General features: G+C 40.6%; 1 protein-coding gene across 4 annotated transcripts in view; it reads left to right on the top strand.

Annotated features, from left to right (window-relative positions):
* The window catches only part of LOC121553631 (potassium voltage-gated channel subfamily H member 1), an 86018-nt gene that overhangs the window by 22820 nt on the left and 45711 nt on the right, over positions 1 to 17487 (top strand). For 3 of the 4 annotated variants that reach the window (XM_041866895.1, XM_041866894.1, XM_045211561.1), the window contains 3 exons: positions 825 to 851; positions 1057 to 1214; positions 3016 to 3287. In XM_041866895.1, coding sequence (XP_041722829.1) covers positions 825 to 851; positions 1057 to 1214; positions 3016 to 3287 — 457 coding nt within the window. The remainder of the gene's footprint in view (positions 1 to 824; positions 852 to 1056; positions 1215 to 3015; positions 3288 to 17487) is intronic. The other variant, XM_041866896.1, reaches the window with a different exon arrangement.

The raw sequence follows: 17487 nt of genomic DNA, 5'->3' as shown, positions 1-17487 counted from the left end.
TCTGTACCTAAAGTAGCAGATGTTTCACTGTTCTCATTGTTCAACTGAAAGTTGTATCAGTTTCATATCAACCAACGGCTGCAATGATGCATGTATATGGAAATCAGAATGACTATATAATCTTGAGACAGAATAACAGAATAGTAATTGTCTCTCTGCCTTTGAGCTGTTTGTCTTTTATCCCCCAGGGTTATTATACCATGCTACTCTGATCACCAAACTGTAGACTGAATTGCCATGCAATTCATTATGTACTATGCCCTTGCGTCTAAGATGTAACCTGCTCTTGCATATTGAATGTAAATGCATGTATACAGAAGAATTTGGTATTCAATGTCTTACTTCGACCACCTCCATGGCCTCGAGTCTCCCCTCTCCCCAGCCAAGTTATCTTATCAGAAATTACAGGTCTACAAATCCTTAAACTATTTGCGGCTTCACTGTAATATTTTGGAATATATTCATTTCAATTGGTCAACTGAAATTGTTACTAGGTAACGTGTTCGTCGCATTCCACCATGCTCAATAAAACACAGTAGTAATAAAAAAAAAAGTCTAACTGAGAGAAGATTAGGTTTAGTGTCTTAACTTTTTGTCTTTTTTTTATCACATTATCCTTTTTACATTAATATCATTTACCTAATAATTTGTACATGTTTAAAGTCATGGTTTTATTTTTGCAATCTTCTTGTCTTCTTTACTTCTGTTTTGATCATGCTCACTTCTTTCTTTCTTTTATTTTCTTCCTCCCCCTGTTTTGTTCTTTGTTCTGTTTGCATGGTCCCTCCTCCTCCTCTGCCTGTGTTTGTTTGTGGGACGTGAAGAACTGGAACCATCGAGCTGTCACTCAAGTAGGCCTTTCATTATCAAACTCACTGAGTTGGTTTGGCTCAAAATATGTTGCAGTTGTGTTAATCCTGGTGTATGTTTGTACCTGAAGTAATGGCTCTTAAAGTACAGGACCACCCTTCCGTTTCCATAGAACTGAAACATTCTTTCAACCTCTTGCTTCTCTCTCGCTCTCGCTCTCGCTCTCGCTCTCGCTCTCTCTCTCAGGGGATTAGCAGTCTGTTCAGTTCCCTGAAGGTGGTCCGGCTGCTGCGTTTGGGCAGGGTAGCCCGTAAACTGGACCACTACATTGAGTATGGAGCTGCCGTCCTCGTCCTGTTGGTGTGTGTCTTCGGCCTGGCTGCCCACTGGCTGGCCTGCATCTGGTACTGTTCTGTTATGACTGATTTGACTGTATATTAAAGGTAGACTCAGTGAAATTATTATTTTTTATTTTTTTATTTCACCTTTATTTAACCAGGTAAGCCAGTTGAGAACAGGTTCTCATTTACAACTGCGACCTGGCCAAGATAAAGCAAAGTAGTGCAATAAAAACAACACAGAGTTACATATGGGGTAAAAAACATAAAGTCAGAAATACAACAGAAAATATATATACAGTGTGTGCAAATGTAGCAAGTTATGGAGGTAAGGCAATAAATAGGCGAGATGCAAGACTAATAAATAGATGGCGAGATGCAAGACTTTGCTCTCACACAAAGTATCTGCGCATGTGCACGGGTTCGCTTCACGCTGTTACAACATGGTAGGTACGGTACCAAAACAGAGGAGAAGTTGAGCCTCGCACTTCAACCCTCTTAGTTGTTGCGGAAATTGACCCACTATGCTGTTGACGTTGTGCATCTACGTCATATCGCTGAGTCTACCTTTAATGTGTAATGACAGTACTTCCCAACCCTCTCATCCGGGACCACCAGACGTTGCACATATTTGCTGTAGCCCTAAACTGGCACACCTGATTCAACTAGTCAAGCCTTGATCATTAGACAACAAAGATGTAAACTGTCTGGTGATCCCCGATGGAGAGGGTTGGCAAAACCTGTTATAGGAGTTATTCATGTGATAAGAAGTCATTATATATGATAAACTTTTATCATATATTAATATACATTTTACATTTACATTTACGGACATTTAATATATGCAATAAACTATGACAGTAGCCAAAACAATCTAGCTACTGTATTTGTTAATTGCATATTTCTTCAGTGTTTCTTAATCCGTCCCCCTCTGATCCCCAGCCGTGGCATGCTTTTGGTCTACCACACCTAATTTAATTAATCAAGAAGATTAGTTGTGGATTAGTGTTCAAGTTGAATCAGATGTGCTACTGGTGGATTAGAAAAAAATGCGAAGTGAAACGACTTGGGAGTCACTGAGTAACGGGTTAAAAACCATCATGCTCTGTAGTGTTGACAATGTCATGAGGGAGAAGTCTGTTTCTCACCAGAATTGACATGTGTTATTTTCTAACATTAGTCTTCCTCCTCTAAGCAAAGTGAACCAACCTCTGACGTGTTGTAGAGGTACCCTTAACCCTAAACATTTACGTCATTTAGCAGACGCTCTTATCCAGAACGACTTACAGTTAGTGAGTGCATACATTATTTTTCATACTGGCCCCCTGTGGGAATTGAACCCACAACCCTGGCGTTGCAAACGCCATGCTCTACCAACTGAGCAAAATCCCTGCCGGCCATTCCCTCCCCTACCCTGGACGACGCAGGGCCAATTATGCATATACGCGGCCGGCTACGACAGAGCCTGGATTCGAACCAGGATCTCTAGTGGCACAGCTAGCACTGCGATGCAGTGCATTAGACCACTGCGGGAGGCCAAACATATCCCTACCCCTAAACATAAACCTATCCCTTCCCATCCCCCTTAAACCTAACCCTTAACCATAACCCCTGCCCCTAAACCTAAACCTAACCCCTACCCCTAAACATAAACCTATCCCTTCCCCTACCCCTAAACCTAACCTCTACCCCTTAACCAAAATCCCTACCCCTAACATGGTTATTTCTCTTCTCAACCTAATGGGTATCACCTGGTTGGATATTGTCTAACTAGGCTTTAACAATAAAGGATGCGTTTTTGAAGCAAACTTCCAATGTCCTACCAAGAGTGGCTGAATATATTTTTTATCTTGACTGACTATAACAGGTACAGTATTGGTGACTATGAGGTGATAGACGAGGAAACGGGCATCCTGCGGACAGACAGCTGGCTGTACATGCTGGGGGAGACGGTGGGCTCTCCATACCGCTTCAACGCCAGCGGGACAGGGAAGTGGGAGGGCGGCCCCAACAAAGACTCTGTCTACATCACATCTCTATACTTCACCATGACATCTCTGACCAGTATAGGGTTTGGCAACATCGCCCCCACCACCGACGGAGAGAAGATCTTCGCTGTCGCCATGATGATGATTGGATGTGAGTACATGGGACAGTTTTTTTTTTTGTCATGATCTAAGGCAGTGTTTCCCAATCCTCTCCTGGAGTACCCCCATCCAGTCCATATCTGATGTATTCCAGAAGTAGCGCAGCTGATTTAACTGAGGGGCTTGATGATTAGGTGATCATTTGAATCCGCTGGGGGAACACTGAGGTTTGGGAAACGTTCATCTAAGGGTTAAGGGTGCCCTCTGGCCTTATGTTGGCTTTCTCCCCTTGTGGTAGCATTATGAATGAATGAGCCCCCCTTAAGTCTCATGATGGAATGTTGTTAGAATTTAATTATTTGGTTCTAGATAAACGGAGCAGCTCTGATCTGGTAATCTTGTCATGTTCACCCCATCACCCATTTGGACTCCACTGAACCTTAAAGGCCCAGGCAGTCACATTTCTATTTTTCCTTTGTTTTGTATCATATTGTACCACAGCTGATGAAGCTAACAGTGTAAAAGTAAAAATGGATCATTGTTATTTCCTGATAGTTGCTAGTTGAAAATGCAATCTACATAGGAACTTCTTATCAGCAGGTTTTTCATCTGTGGAGTTTTGGCTTGCCTGGTGACATCACCAGGCGGTATAAATTTAATAGACCAATAACAAAGAGCGTTCCAAACCTCTCTGTCAAAATCAGCTAGATTTGACATTTACATCTCATTAGGCTCCTGCATCGCTTTGGTGCTCTTCCCTCCCCTCTCAGACCACTCCCAGTGAGTCCTAGCTAAATTCTTGCTTGAGAAATAGTATTTTTGCAAAAAGCAATTTTTGTTTCTTTAAAAAAAAAAATGTAATGGAAAACTATTACAGTAAGGTACTTAATTGTTACCCAGTAATGATTTGATATTGAGATAAACATGTCTATTGGGCCTTTTTAAGGGCTCTGTTTTGAATTGATTTGACCAACCCATTAGCTTATATCCCCTTAAACTGTCTGAATCGATGGCCCTGCACTCCATCCAGACAGGAAACAGGGAGCACAGCAAACACTCTACTGTCCCCAAAACCATGTTCTGACACTATTTCACATCATATTATTTTTGCATCACAAAGGCATGAGCGTTTCTATGCAAATAATAAGTGTTCGCCACTCCATGAGCTTTTTCAAACGTTCATTCAGGGGTGATGAATCATCTAACCTGGTGATATTCAATTAGTCTTTCATCTCTCTTCCTTACTGTAGCGCTCAAGCTCTCTCCAACAATATGGCTGCTGTTACTGTAACTCACATGATCACCAATATCATATCTGTCAGTGGTTATGGCAAAATGTAGGGAACGATCGTCACCTAGCCATCCTTTTCATTCCATCCATCGATTTCATTTCGTAAGGATACGTCTAAAGACAGCCAGAGACTGACACACGCATGCAATATAGGACACAGACCGTAGTTATATGTTACTATATTTGGCTGATTGGCTCTCGGTTGTGTAGGAGTAGCTGCAGCAGGAGAACCTGCTAGGCAGGATCAATTGAGCCGAGCACTCCCCTGCATTCCCCCTGCAATCACTCACTACCTCAGCACCATCTGCCTCAGCTGCTCTCAGACCCTGGTAGCGTCCCAAATGACACCCTATTCCATACCTAGTGCACTACTTTTGACCAGAGCCCAATGGACCATGGTCAAAAGTAGTGCACTACATAGGGAACAGGGTGCCGTTTGGGACACAGTTTCACTCACTACTTTACAGCACATACAGAACAGCGGGTTCAGATGCACTCCCTGCATCTCAGCCTCCGTTTCCATGGTGAGAGACAAAGAGAGAGACTGTGAGAGGTACAGCGGTTGTACGGGTACATTTCAATACTCTGAATTGTTTCTCTCCTTGTTTCCATTTCGTAACCTGCTGAGCTCCAATGTTGTTTTGTGCACCATTGTGGCATAAATGAAGTCCTAGTAGTGATTCTGTAGACTTTAATGATGGAGACACACTCCAAGAGTTAGGGTTTGTATATTGTGTAGGTCATGCTATAGGTTTTGTTCTGAATAGAAAGAAGCTTGGAAAAGCATCAGAAGATTCAAGTGGAATGACTCTACTGTATGATTCCATCCAGTTTAAACCCTGACTGACTATTCCATTATTCTCTATAAAAATGGCCGCCTCGGCACGACTCTATTTTTACCAACTGTGGTGGATCATTGTTGGCAGCAGCCGAAGATCACATCGTTGACAGGGGGATTATACAGCTGTCTTGTCACTGTAGCAGCGGTTGGCCCTGAGCATTATGGGTTTTTTGACAACTGTCTGTAAACTGTCTTCAAAGGAAGACAGCTGTTTGCTGATTCCATTTAAAGCAGAATCACTGACAGAGCAGTGGTGATAGAACAAGACCTGATGGAGAGATTCAGGTGAAACAGTGAAAAAGGTATTAACACACGTACTGTACTTCAAAAGATTTTAGGATTGGTAATTCTTTACTGTAGGTGTCCTGTCTTTGCTATAACGTGTTATGTAGCTGTTATAAACTCCCGAGTGGTGCAGTGGTCTAAGGCACTGCATCTCAGTGCTTGAGGCATCACTACAGACCCCCTGGTTCGATTCCAGGCTGTATAACAACCGGCCGGGATTGGGAGTCCTATAGGGCGGTGCACAATTGGCCCAGCGCCGTCCGGGTTTGGCCGGGGTAGGCCATCATTGTAAATAAGAATTTGTTCTTAACTGACTTGCCTAGTTAAATAAAGGTTTTAAAAAAAGGCTTTATCAATGCATTCATAAGGACACCTACAGTAAAGTGTTACCAATCCTAGGCATCCTAAAATCTTTTGAAGTATAGTGTGTGTTAATACCTTTATCCCTGTTTCCCCTGAATCTCTCCATCAGGTCTTGTTATATCACCACTGCTCTGTCAGTGATTCTGTTCATTGGTTTATTCAGATCCCCATTAGCTTTTGCCAAAGCCACAGCCATTCTTCCTGGGGATGCATGTTTAGTGTATAGGACAGGTACAGTAATATTAGTTAGGCTGTGTTTAATGTATACTGTATATTAACTTTTTGTGGCTGGTTGCAGTTTCTGAATATGAACATTAGCATATTATTGTCACATCATATGGAATCTTGATTTGCTGATGCATACATATCCCCAGAGGGACAATGATGTGGTGGTTGACGAGCAAGCAGCGTTGGATTTGATCACACACACACACACACACACACACACACACACACACACACCTAGTAACATGGCTCCAGGTGTTACGTCCCATCCTGTCCAGAGAGAACGAGAGCGAGAGAGAAACTATTTGAGGTTTGTAATTTCCACTTTGAAATTTCAGACTTGATTTTCCCTTACGAAAAATGTATCCTGTTGTAGCAAACTGGGTCAAATTCAGATCCTGTATCTGTCCATTGAGAAGTTAGTGAGAGCGAGAGCTCTAGTCTACAGTAGAGGATGGAGAGATAGCTCTAGTCTACAGTAGAGCAGGTAGCTTAGTGGTTAAGAGGGTTGTGCCAGTAACCGAAAGGTCGCTGGTTCTAATCCCTGAGCCGACTAGGTGAAAAATCTGTCGATGTGCCCTTGAGCAAGGCACTTAACCCTAATTGCTCCTGTAAGTCGCTCTGGATAAGAGCGTCTGCTAAATGACAAAAATGTAAATAGGGGGAGAGCTCTAGTCTACAGTAGAGGATGGAGAGATAGCTCTAGTCTACAGTAGAGAGAGAGAGAGAGAGAGAGAGGGAGAGACCTGTGTAGTATCTAATCTTCAAAGGCAGCAGTGACAACGTGATGATATAATATTCTGTCACATATGCTTCACATTGCAGACAGCATGCAGGACATTTTTTACCTTTATTTATGCAGGGAAGTCCCATTGAGCCCTGCTTCAAATCCTCTGTCAGAATACTATTTTATAGCAAATGGACAGATAAAGGATTTTTCAAGTTTAGAATGGCTCAACATTTTGTTTGACAATAAGGTTTAAGGCATCTATATGAGCCCATTTCATATTTGCGCAGTGAATGATTGGGATGGTAATGGACACAATTTTACAATAACAGTTTTGCTTTGGAAAGCTACATTGGGTAAGACTATGAATAACTTCTTCATACTGCGTTCTAGGCACATTTATGACAATATTCATAGAACGTGTTAGGTTCCTTTGCATGGCTTTTCATACACGAATGTCGGTCCTCTGTAGCTCAATTGGTAGAGCATGGCGCTTGTAACGCCAGGGTAGTGGGTTCGATCCCCGGGACCACCCATACGTAAAAATTTATGCGCACATGACTGTAAGTCGCTTTGGATAAAAGCGTCTGCTAAATGGCTTTTTATTATTATATTGTTAAGAGTACATTCACGTGTTTTTAGCCTCTTCTGTGCTTGGTAGCTGTTCTCTTTGAGTCATAAATCTCCTGTTAGATTAGGTGTTTGATCCTGTGCTCAGGAAATAACAGTATTGTTTATATGGCTGGGCTGCTTTGAAAAATGGTTTATAATGTAATGGTGACAGGTCCTAACTCATGAGCTACTGCTCCCTCCTGTCCCAGTGAAGGGGTGTTGGTGTCGGTCTACCCCATGGAGAGAGGGAGGGGCTATTGTACATGGTGGTCATCTTTCACTATTATATACTTAGTGTAATATGGTGATGTGGGGACCTGTGTGGATGGGGGGGTGTTTATGTGAATGCAAGCACTGTTGGGGAGCGTAGGGTAAGTTGAGACATTCTCTACATTCAGCATCACTCCAAGGGAAATACAGTATTCTATCTAACAAAGATATTTACATATATTTCAGGATGTTTTGTATCCCCGGAAAATAATCAGAATGTATGTAAACATTACAGTTTTCAAAACATAGCTTGTCCAAAGAAAAGTGCCACAAAGTACCCTGGGGATGGTGTGAGTTGAGCCTCGGGACAGGGTAAGTTAAGCTGCCTACAAGTTTCCGTACTGAATGAAACATTATCACTACCTTTTTAAAACCATGTCTATCTTAATTTCCCAAACATAATTTAACACAATCACAATAACTTTTTTTTGTCTTTTTAATCATTGAAATCATATTTTAACACCGGCTTAACACCTAACAAACACTTTGTACACTTAACATAGGCCAGACCCTGTGCTTACCTCATATCCCAGCGGTAATGCCTTGCACTACTCCTGAGAAGAAGACCCTTCAATTGGCTCAACCATCGGCTTAACGTACCCCATAGCAAACATTTTGACTATTAGCCCACACAGCTACAAGGATGCACTTTCTTACTAGGTTTAGGACCTTATTGAAGCTTATAGAGACCCCAGCTGATGTATAGAACTATCTTTAAGTTATCTACTTTGGTTTAGATACAAGCATCATGAAACCTCTAAAACAATACATTCATTTGACTTGGTGAAAATCCTTTGGACCTAACTTGCTTGCCACTTTTTCCATCTGGTTTCTTCCTTCGTGGACTCGATGAAATGATAACCTCTTCCTAAATATTTGGTCAAAAGATACATTTTGTGTATGGTTTCCTAGAAACAAGGGTGGCTCAACTTACCCCACTCCCTTATACAATGTTTGTGCTTTTTAATATACATAATTAATGATCGTATTGTATATCTAACTGTATATCTGATTGCAATCTGCAGTGTCCTGTAGATCAGTGTTTAGATACATTCCAGTCCACTGTGGTTCTATCCGTCAGGAGATAAGTGATGTATGCTGTCATAGATCATAGTGAAAGCACTTTGTCACTACGCCCCATGATGAAACTGATGCTATAACACACATACACACATGCACACAAACACTTAAGGGATAGGTCAAATCAATACAAACCAGTGTAGCTGCACTGTTAAGTGGGGAGAGAAATGTAATTTAAACTGTGTTAAATGCTATTTCCTGCTACAATGATGGGAAATTCCATTTCAATATGGCACCCATTTGAGGCGATAATTTTGTTGTGTGGTCCCTCTGGCTCCAAACAGAGTACATTGTCAAATACTGTTGACATTGCAGAATGTTATAGGTGTGCTTAGTTTGGAAAATAGTAGCATCAATGTCTCAAAGCTATCATCTTCCAGAAAATGAACCGGTATGTATTGCACTCAAACAGTATGACGAACTCCAGGGATTACTGTACTGCTATGTGCTTCATAGCTGAACATAGGGAAATTGCCACAGCTATAATAAGCTGTTAAATTGGCTCAAATGTTCTTTCTGCAATCATGACATTCATTTACATGGTGTAAAGAAAATATTTCTGCAGCTCTTCTTATGTTAGCCTTACTCAGTGAGACACCCTTCACACTTTACTCTGAAGAAACAGGGTTTGGATTGCTGTTTCTTTCTGCAGGAATAAGCATGAAATTCAAATAGATTTTTACACAGAAAACTGACCAAACCCTCCATTTCCCCTTGGAGTAGAACCAATGAGTAAGGCATACGATTACTGTTATTTTGCAGAAAGCAGAGATCGGTTAGAAAGTGTGTGTGTGTGTGTGTGTGTGTGTGAGAGAGAGAGAGAGCCTCTTCAATCAGATGCAGTTCTATCAATCTAAGCAGTCTTGTTAAACCTTGTTACATTTCGCATACAGTCTTTCTGACAGCCCACAGAAAGGCTTCTCTGCTAAAGCTGCACAATAGCCTGTCAAAAAACTAAGCTCTTTGTATTATAAATCTGTAGAGCTAGAGTGGGGTCCCAAATTATTGATACCCTTGATGAAGATGAGCAAAAATGACTGTATAAAATAAACAATTATACTAATATAATTGGTCAGAGAAATAGATTTTGTTTAACAAGGGATTTTATTTTTTAAAGATGGGGGTCAAAATTATTGACACCCCTGTTTTCAATACCTCACCTTGCAAAGATAACGGCACTGGGCCTTTTTCTAAAATGTTTTATGAGTTGGAGAACACATTGGGAGGGATCTTAGACCATTCCTCCATACAAAATCCTTCCAGATCATTGATATCCTTCGTCTGCGCTTATGGACTGCCCTCTTAAATTCAAACTACAGGTTTTCAATGTGTTTAATGTCCAGAGACTGAGATGGCCATTGCAAAATGTAGATGTTTGTGGCCAGTTAACCATTTATTTCTGGATTTTGATGTGTGCTTGGGGGTTATTGTCTTGCTGGAAGATCCACTTGCGGCCAAGTTTCAGCCTCCTGGCAGAGGCAACCAGGTTTTTGGCAAAAATGTCCTGGTACTGGGTAAAGTTCATGATTCCGTTGACCTTAACACCGGCCCCAGGACCAGTGGAAACAAAAATAGCCCAATAACATCAAAGATCCACCACCATATTATACAGTTGGTATGGGGTTATTTTCTGCTTCTGGATTCTCATTTCGACACCAAACCCACCACTGGTGTGTGTGGCCAAAGAGCTCTATTTTCACGTCATCCAACAAATGTAAACGCCTGTAGTTTGCTAAGCGACATTGGCAGTTTGATTGGAACTGGTGCTTTGGTCAGATGACATGAAAATAGAGCTCTGGACTGTCAGATCAGAGTAAATAGGCATTTTAATGTCATAGATTTAGCCGGTGGTAACTTGTGGAATGGACACCGGCTGGAATGTGGTTTTAAATAATCAGCATTCAGGATTAGACCAACCTGTTGTATAATGCTTAATAAATAAACACCAATGTCATATGAGTATTATCTGTGCATTTTTCAGCAATTAAGGTGTAGCTATGCAGAATAAAATAATATTTCATTTTTCTAAATCCTGCAGGAATATCGTTACCGCTTTCTTAAATGCTGATACATGCCGGAATAAATATTCAAGTGGTGATCTGTAAGCTAAAGGGGGAATGATCGGGTTTTTCTCAAAATTCCAAATGCTGGAACATGCGTATGACATTCACAGGTTGATTTATAAAGGCTGAAACATAAGGTGTTGTACTTGTACATAACCAATCATTTTTGCAATTGCGCAATACCCCCCCCCCCCTCCAAAAAAACAACAACAACTTGTATTCATGTGGAATCCCTGATTCCAGTTATTGCAGACATCCACAGTGATCTTTAGTTCAATGTTTCTCAACCTCCGGTCCGTAGACTGGCGCCTCTCCCTCATAGTTAGCTGACACTGATTGAATTTAAATGTAAGCGCTCAAAGAAGGAAGTACCACAACTTGCCTGTCCCTGGTAGACAAAAAGGTTGAGAAACACTGCTTTAGACTGTGCAGGAAAAGGTTGTAAAACTGAGTCGTTTGATATCTATGTAGTGACCTACAGGCTTGTCATGCAACATGACAATGATACTGATGGACAGGCACGGTCAGAAGAGCTCTGTGTCTCTGTCACCACCTCTTCTTTCCTGTTTCCTTTAAGCACACACACACAAGCGCACACACAAACACACACACACGCAAAACTGCCACCCTGTCACCAGTGCCACATAAACACTTCCTCACAAACTGCTTGTTTGTCACTTTGGTTCTTGACTCTTCTTTTCTATGTTTGTCCTCAAAGATGAAGGATACCTCTGAGCCTTTAGTGGATCTTTGATACATTTACAGATCGACAAGCTTTGATGACTTGACTTATAGTATGTATTTCAGCTACTTCCAATTACATAGGCTGACACATTTATTTTAACATGTTGATGTAATACTGGATCAATTCCTGAAGTCTGCCATCTGTTAACTTTTAGCTTTTGTCCTTAAATGCGTTATATTCTTCTCTGTGAAGCTAACTGTCTTGGACTCTTCCCAGGAAACTGGGAACATTCTCAGAACATTAGCTAAGATTCCCATTTAAGTTCTAGTTAGGGTTTTATCTAACATTAGGTTCTAACATTAGGATGATAACATTTGATAATTGTATTTTTTTAATGTTTTCAATTAAATATCCTTGGACTAACATTCACTAAAATGTTGGGCACAACATCTGTAACAACCACCACAGAACATTCCCCAAAAGTTCTCATCAGGTTTCCAGGTAATATAATAACACAATGTACCAGTAATGTTTTCCCAGCAAACCAAAATTGGTTCTGTGAAAGTTCCCAGAACATTCGTTAGGTTGCGGCAAATGTTCTCATAACACAACAGTCCAGTTGTGTTGATGGTTATACAGTACAATGTTTGCATAAAACATTCGCCTGATGTTGCAAAAATTTTCCCAGAACACATTTTGTCTGTTCTTTAAACGTTCCCAGAATGTTTCGTTAGGTTGTGGGAACAGTCTGGTGAGAACATTGTGGGGACATCACATAAAATATGTTCCCAAAACACAAACTGTCCAGTTGTGCGGATGATTCTACAATGTTTCTTTTTAGAGTGAATAAAACATTGGTAGTTTATCTGGATAGTCCATCTGTAGATACTCTACCAACTATCGGTTACATTTCAACTAACTATCTACTAATATTAACCTAACCCTAGCCCTAACTCTAACCCTAATTCTAAACCTAACCATAACCTTAGCAAAGAAAACATTCGCCTGATGTTGCAAGAATGTTCCCCGAACACATTTTGTCTGTTCTTTAAAGGTTCCCAGAATGTTTCATTAGGTTTGTGGGAACAGTCTGGTGAGAACTTTGTGGGGACATCACAAAACACAAACTGTCCAGTTGTGCGGATGATTCTACAATGTTTCTTTTTAGGGTGCAAAAAAACAAGAACATCCCAGAACACATTTAGCCTGTTCTTTAAAGGTTCCCAGACCATTTAATTAGGTTGTGGGAGCAGTGGATACAATAAAAGAGATTTCCCAAAACAGGTTGCATTATGTTCCACAATTTCCAAATAAGTAAGTTTTTATGACATTCATAGCATATTTGTTTTAGGTTTAACATAATTTTCCATTGATGTTCACGAAATATACATTTTACCTTGACTTGGAGGTCCTCAGAACATTTAGAAAATGTTATATTTAAGTTGACCTAATATTACCATAACATTCCCAGCATGCAAATGTGTAGCGTCTAAAAGCAGATTGGAATACATCACCATTAAGTTTCTCTCCAGATTTAGTGGCAATTCGACCATGTGAAACGTTTCAAAGTAGGAATTATATTGGTTCTGATTTTTAAAAAGTCGAACAGTCAATTTTTACACAATGTTGCATTTTTTACAGTTAGTCTTTGTGCATTTCTGACTGGATTTATAAATCTGGACGAAATAAAGACATCTCTTTTAGTAAAGTGTATCTGAGCCTCAGTTTCACAGCTTTTTTTTTATAGAATATTTCTAAAGAAACATGGTTAAAGAAAATGTGGGCTTGAATCTGTAATCTTCAGATCTGCAACCAGATCATTAACCCTCTGCACCACCAGACAATAGCTGTGGCCTTGTGTTTTGTTTTTCAGTGGAATGGGGTCAATTGGGACACGGCACACAATTTCTGAGTTATTCAAATGTTGCCATCCTCTTCATGTACTTGTAATACTGTATTTTATGATTTTGTGTTTTTTGTCGTTGACAATCTTAATTGAAAGCAATCACAGTAAGGTACTTAAGTGTTACCCAGAAATGATTTTATATTGAGTTAAAAACGGCTGCATTGGACCAAAAAGGTTATTGCATTAAACCTGAATTATTTTTTTATATTATGTACACTACCGGTCAAATGTTTTAGAACACCTACTCATTCAAGGGTTTTTCTTTATTATTACTATGTTCTACATTGTAGGATAATAGTGAAGACATCAAAACTGTGAAATAACACATATGGAATCATGTAGTAACCAAAAAAGTGTTCAAAATATATTTGAGATTCTTCAAAGTAGCCACCCTTTGCCTTGATGATAGCTTTGCACACTCTTGGCATTCTCTCAACCAGCTTCACCTGGAATGCTTTTCCAACAGTCTTGAAGGAGTTCCTACATATGCTGAACACTTGTTGGCTGCTTTTCTTCACTCTGCGGTCCGACTCATCCCAAACCATCTAAATTTGGTTAAGGTCGGGGGATTGTGGAGGCCAGGTCATCGGATGCAGCACTCCATCACTCTCCTTCTTGGTAAAATAGCCCTTACACAGCCTGGAGGTGTGTTGGGTCATTGTCCTGTTGAAAAACAAATGATAGTCCCACTAAGCCCAAACCAGATGTGATGGAGTATCGCTGTGGTAGCCATGCTGGTTAAGTGTGCCTTGAATTCTAAATAAGTCACAGACAGTGTCACCAGCAAAGCTTTTAGTGATAGGTCTAATGCTTTAATATTTAATAATTTCTGTCCTCCGAATTCATATTCATTAAATAAATAGGCCTTTTAATTTTGTCTGGCTTGCCGTTCCAAATAAAATGGAATATTTTTTTCTCATACAGTGAGGGAAGAAAGTATTTGATCCCCTGCTGATTTTGTACATTTGCCCACTGACAAAGAAATGATCAGTCTATAATTTTAATGGTAGGTTTATTTGAACAGTGAGAGACAGAATAACAACAAAAAAATCCAGAAAAACGCATGTCAAAAATGTTATAAATTGATTTGCATTTAATGAGGGAAATAAGTATTTGACCCCCTCTCAATCAGAAAGATTTCTTGCTCCCAGGTGTCTTTTATACAGGTAACGAGCTGAGATTAGGAGCACACTCTTAAAGGGAGTGCTCCTAATCTCAGCTTGTTACCTGTATAAAAGACACCTGTCCACAGAAGCAATCAATCAATCCGATTCCAAACTCTCCACCATGGCCAAGACCAAAGAGCTCTCCAAGGATGTCAGGGACAAGATTGTAGACCTACACAAGGCTAGAATGGGCTACAAGACCATCGCCAAGCAGCTTGGTGAGAAGGTGACAACAGTTGGTGCGATTATTCGCAAATGGAAGAAACACAAAATAATTGTCAGTCTCCCTCGGCCTGGGGCTCCATGCAAGATCTCACCTCGTGGAGTTACAATGATCATGAGAACGGTGAGGAATCAGCCCAGAACTACACGGGAGGATCTTGTCAATGATCTCAAGGCAGCTGGGACCATAGTCACCAAGAAAACAATTGGTAACACACTACGCCGTGAAGGACTGAAATCCTGCAGCGCCCGCAAGGTCCCCCTGCTCAAGAAAGCACATATACAGGGCAGTCTGAAGTTTGCCAATGAACATCTGAATGATTCAGAGGAGAACTGGGTGAAAGTGTTGTGATCAGATGAGACCAAAAATGGAGCTCTTTGGCATCAACTCAACTCGCCGTGTTTGGAGGAGGAGGAATGCTGCCTATGACCCCAAGAACACCATCCCCACTGTCAAACATGGAGGTGGAAACATTATGCTTTGGGGGTGTTTTTCTGCTAAGGGGACAGGACAACTTCACCGCATCAAAGGGACGATGGACGGGGCCATGTACCGTCAAATCTTGGGTGAGAACCTCCTTCCCTCAGCCAGGGCATTGAAAATGGGTCGTGGATGGGTATTCCAGCATGACAATGACCCAAAACACACGGCCAAGGCAACAAAGGAGTGGCTCAAGAAGAAGCACATTAAGGTCCTGGAGTGGCCTAGCCAGTCTACAGACCTTAATCCCATAGAAAATCTGTGGAGGGAGCTGAAGGTTTGAGTTGCCAAATGTCAGCCTCGAAACCGTAATGACTTGGAGAAGATCTGCAAAGTGGAGTGGAACAAAATCTCTCCTGAGATGTGTGCAAACCTGGTGGCCAACTACAAGAAACGTCTGACCTCTGTGATTGCCAACAAGGGTTTTGCCACCAAGTACTAAGTCATGTTTTGCAGAGGGGTCAAATACTTATTTCCCTCATTAAAATGCAAATCAATTTATAACATTTTTGACATGCGTTTTTCTGGATTTTTTTGTTGTTATTCTGTCTCTCACTGTTCAAATAAACCTACCATTTAAAATTATAGACTGATCATGTCTTTGTCAGTGGGCAAACGTACAAAATCAGCAGGGGATCAAATACTTTTTTCCCTCACTGTAGTCTTGGATACCTTGTAAATATGGGCCCAGAGGTATACAGTATATCAAGAGGATTGGTGAAGTGATGGTGAATAACCCAGTTACCAGTATATCCCTGGGTTAGTTATGTTTAAAAAAGAAGCATGAAATTCCTGATTGACCATACTGCCATGGCTATATACTGAAAAAATAAGATATAAGAGCTTCCCTGGTGGCGAAGAGTAAAAGAGACATGGGTTGGGAACCAAACATTGCAGGTTCAAGCCCCACAGTAGATTGTCAATATATAAAGTGTAAAAAATATGGTTGTGTTTGTATGATTTTAAATGCTGTTCAAAATGTCCCTATGAATTAAATTAAATGCCATGTGTCTCAAATGTGAATGGCCATTAAATCTAGAGAGAAACACAATGGGGATGTATTACAATCTGCTTTAAGGAGCTACAACTTTGCATACTGAGAATATTGTGGTAATATTAGGTCAGACTTAAATATAACATTTTCTAAATGTTCTTGAAATGATATGAGGACTGCCAAGACAGGGTAAAATGCAGTGGAGTGTATTCATCGATTCCAAGGGAAGCCAGGCTTCCCCAAAAAATTGACAAAGAAAAAAACATAAAATAATGTATCTTTCCTCTCTCTGTGTTTTCATAATTTTCCTTCAATTCGCATGAGGCTGAATGTACCTCAACGGAGAACGCATCCGTGCAAGCAGAACAGCCCTTCTGTCTCTGTGTAGCCCATCTATCTGGTCAAAAAGAGGATGACATTGTTGCTGCCCATAGCAAAGAAACATTGTAGAATCATCCGCACAACTGGACAGTTTTTGTGTTTTGGGAACATTGTGATGTCCTGACAATGTTGTCACCAGGCTATACCCACAACCTAATGAAACATTCTGAGAACCATTTAAAGAACAGGCTAAGTGTGTTCTAGGTAGGGCTGTGGCGGTCATGACATTTTGTCTGGTTATTGTCAGGTAGGTAGCTTAGTGGTCAAGAGCGTTGTGCCAGTAATCGAAAGGTCGCTGGTTCTAATCCCCGAGCCGACTAGGTGAAAAATCTGTCGATGTGCCCTTAAGCAAGGCACTTAACCCTAATTGCTCCTGTAAATCGCTCTGGATAAGAGCATCTGCTAAATGAATAAAATGTAATGTAAATGTAAAAGGCTGGTGGTCTCACAGTAATGTAACGTTAATTATCATGAACACGTTTAGGATCTCCAGGCCTCCAGGCATATAAGCAGCTGATTATGCACACCTTTTGGAACATCTACATTTAAAAAAAGTCTAATAAATAAATGTAATCTACACCATCACAATAAATCCATTATTAATTTTAGTCAGGTCTAAAGAAACATGATATGAAGAAAATGTATTTCAGAACAGAATAT

Source organism: Coregonus clupeaformis, chromosome 37 (assembly GCF_020615455.1).
Source record: "Coregonus clupeaformis isolate EN_2021a chromosome 37, ASM2061545v1, whole genome shotgun sequence".
NCBI classification, from domain to species: Eukaryota; Metazoa; Chordata; class Actinopteri; order Salmoniformes; family Salmonidae; genus Coregonus; species Coregonus clupeaformis.
Note: the sequence above shows the minus strand (reverse complement) of the source record. Positions and strands in the feature narration are given on the sequence as shown.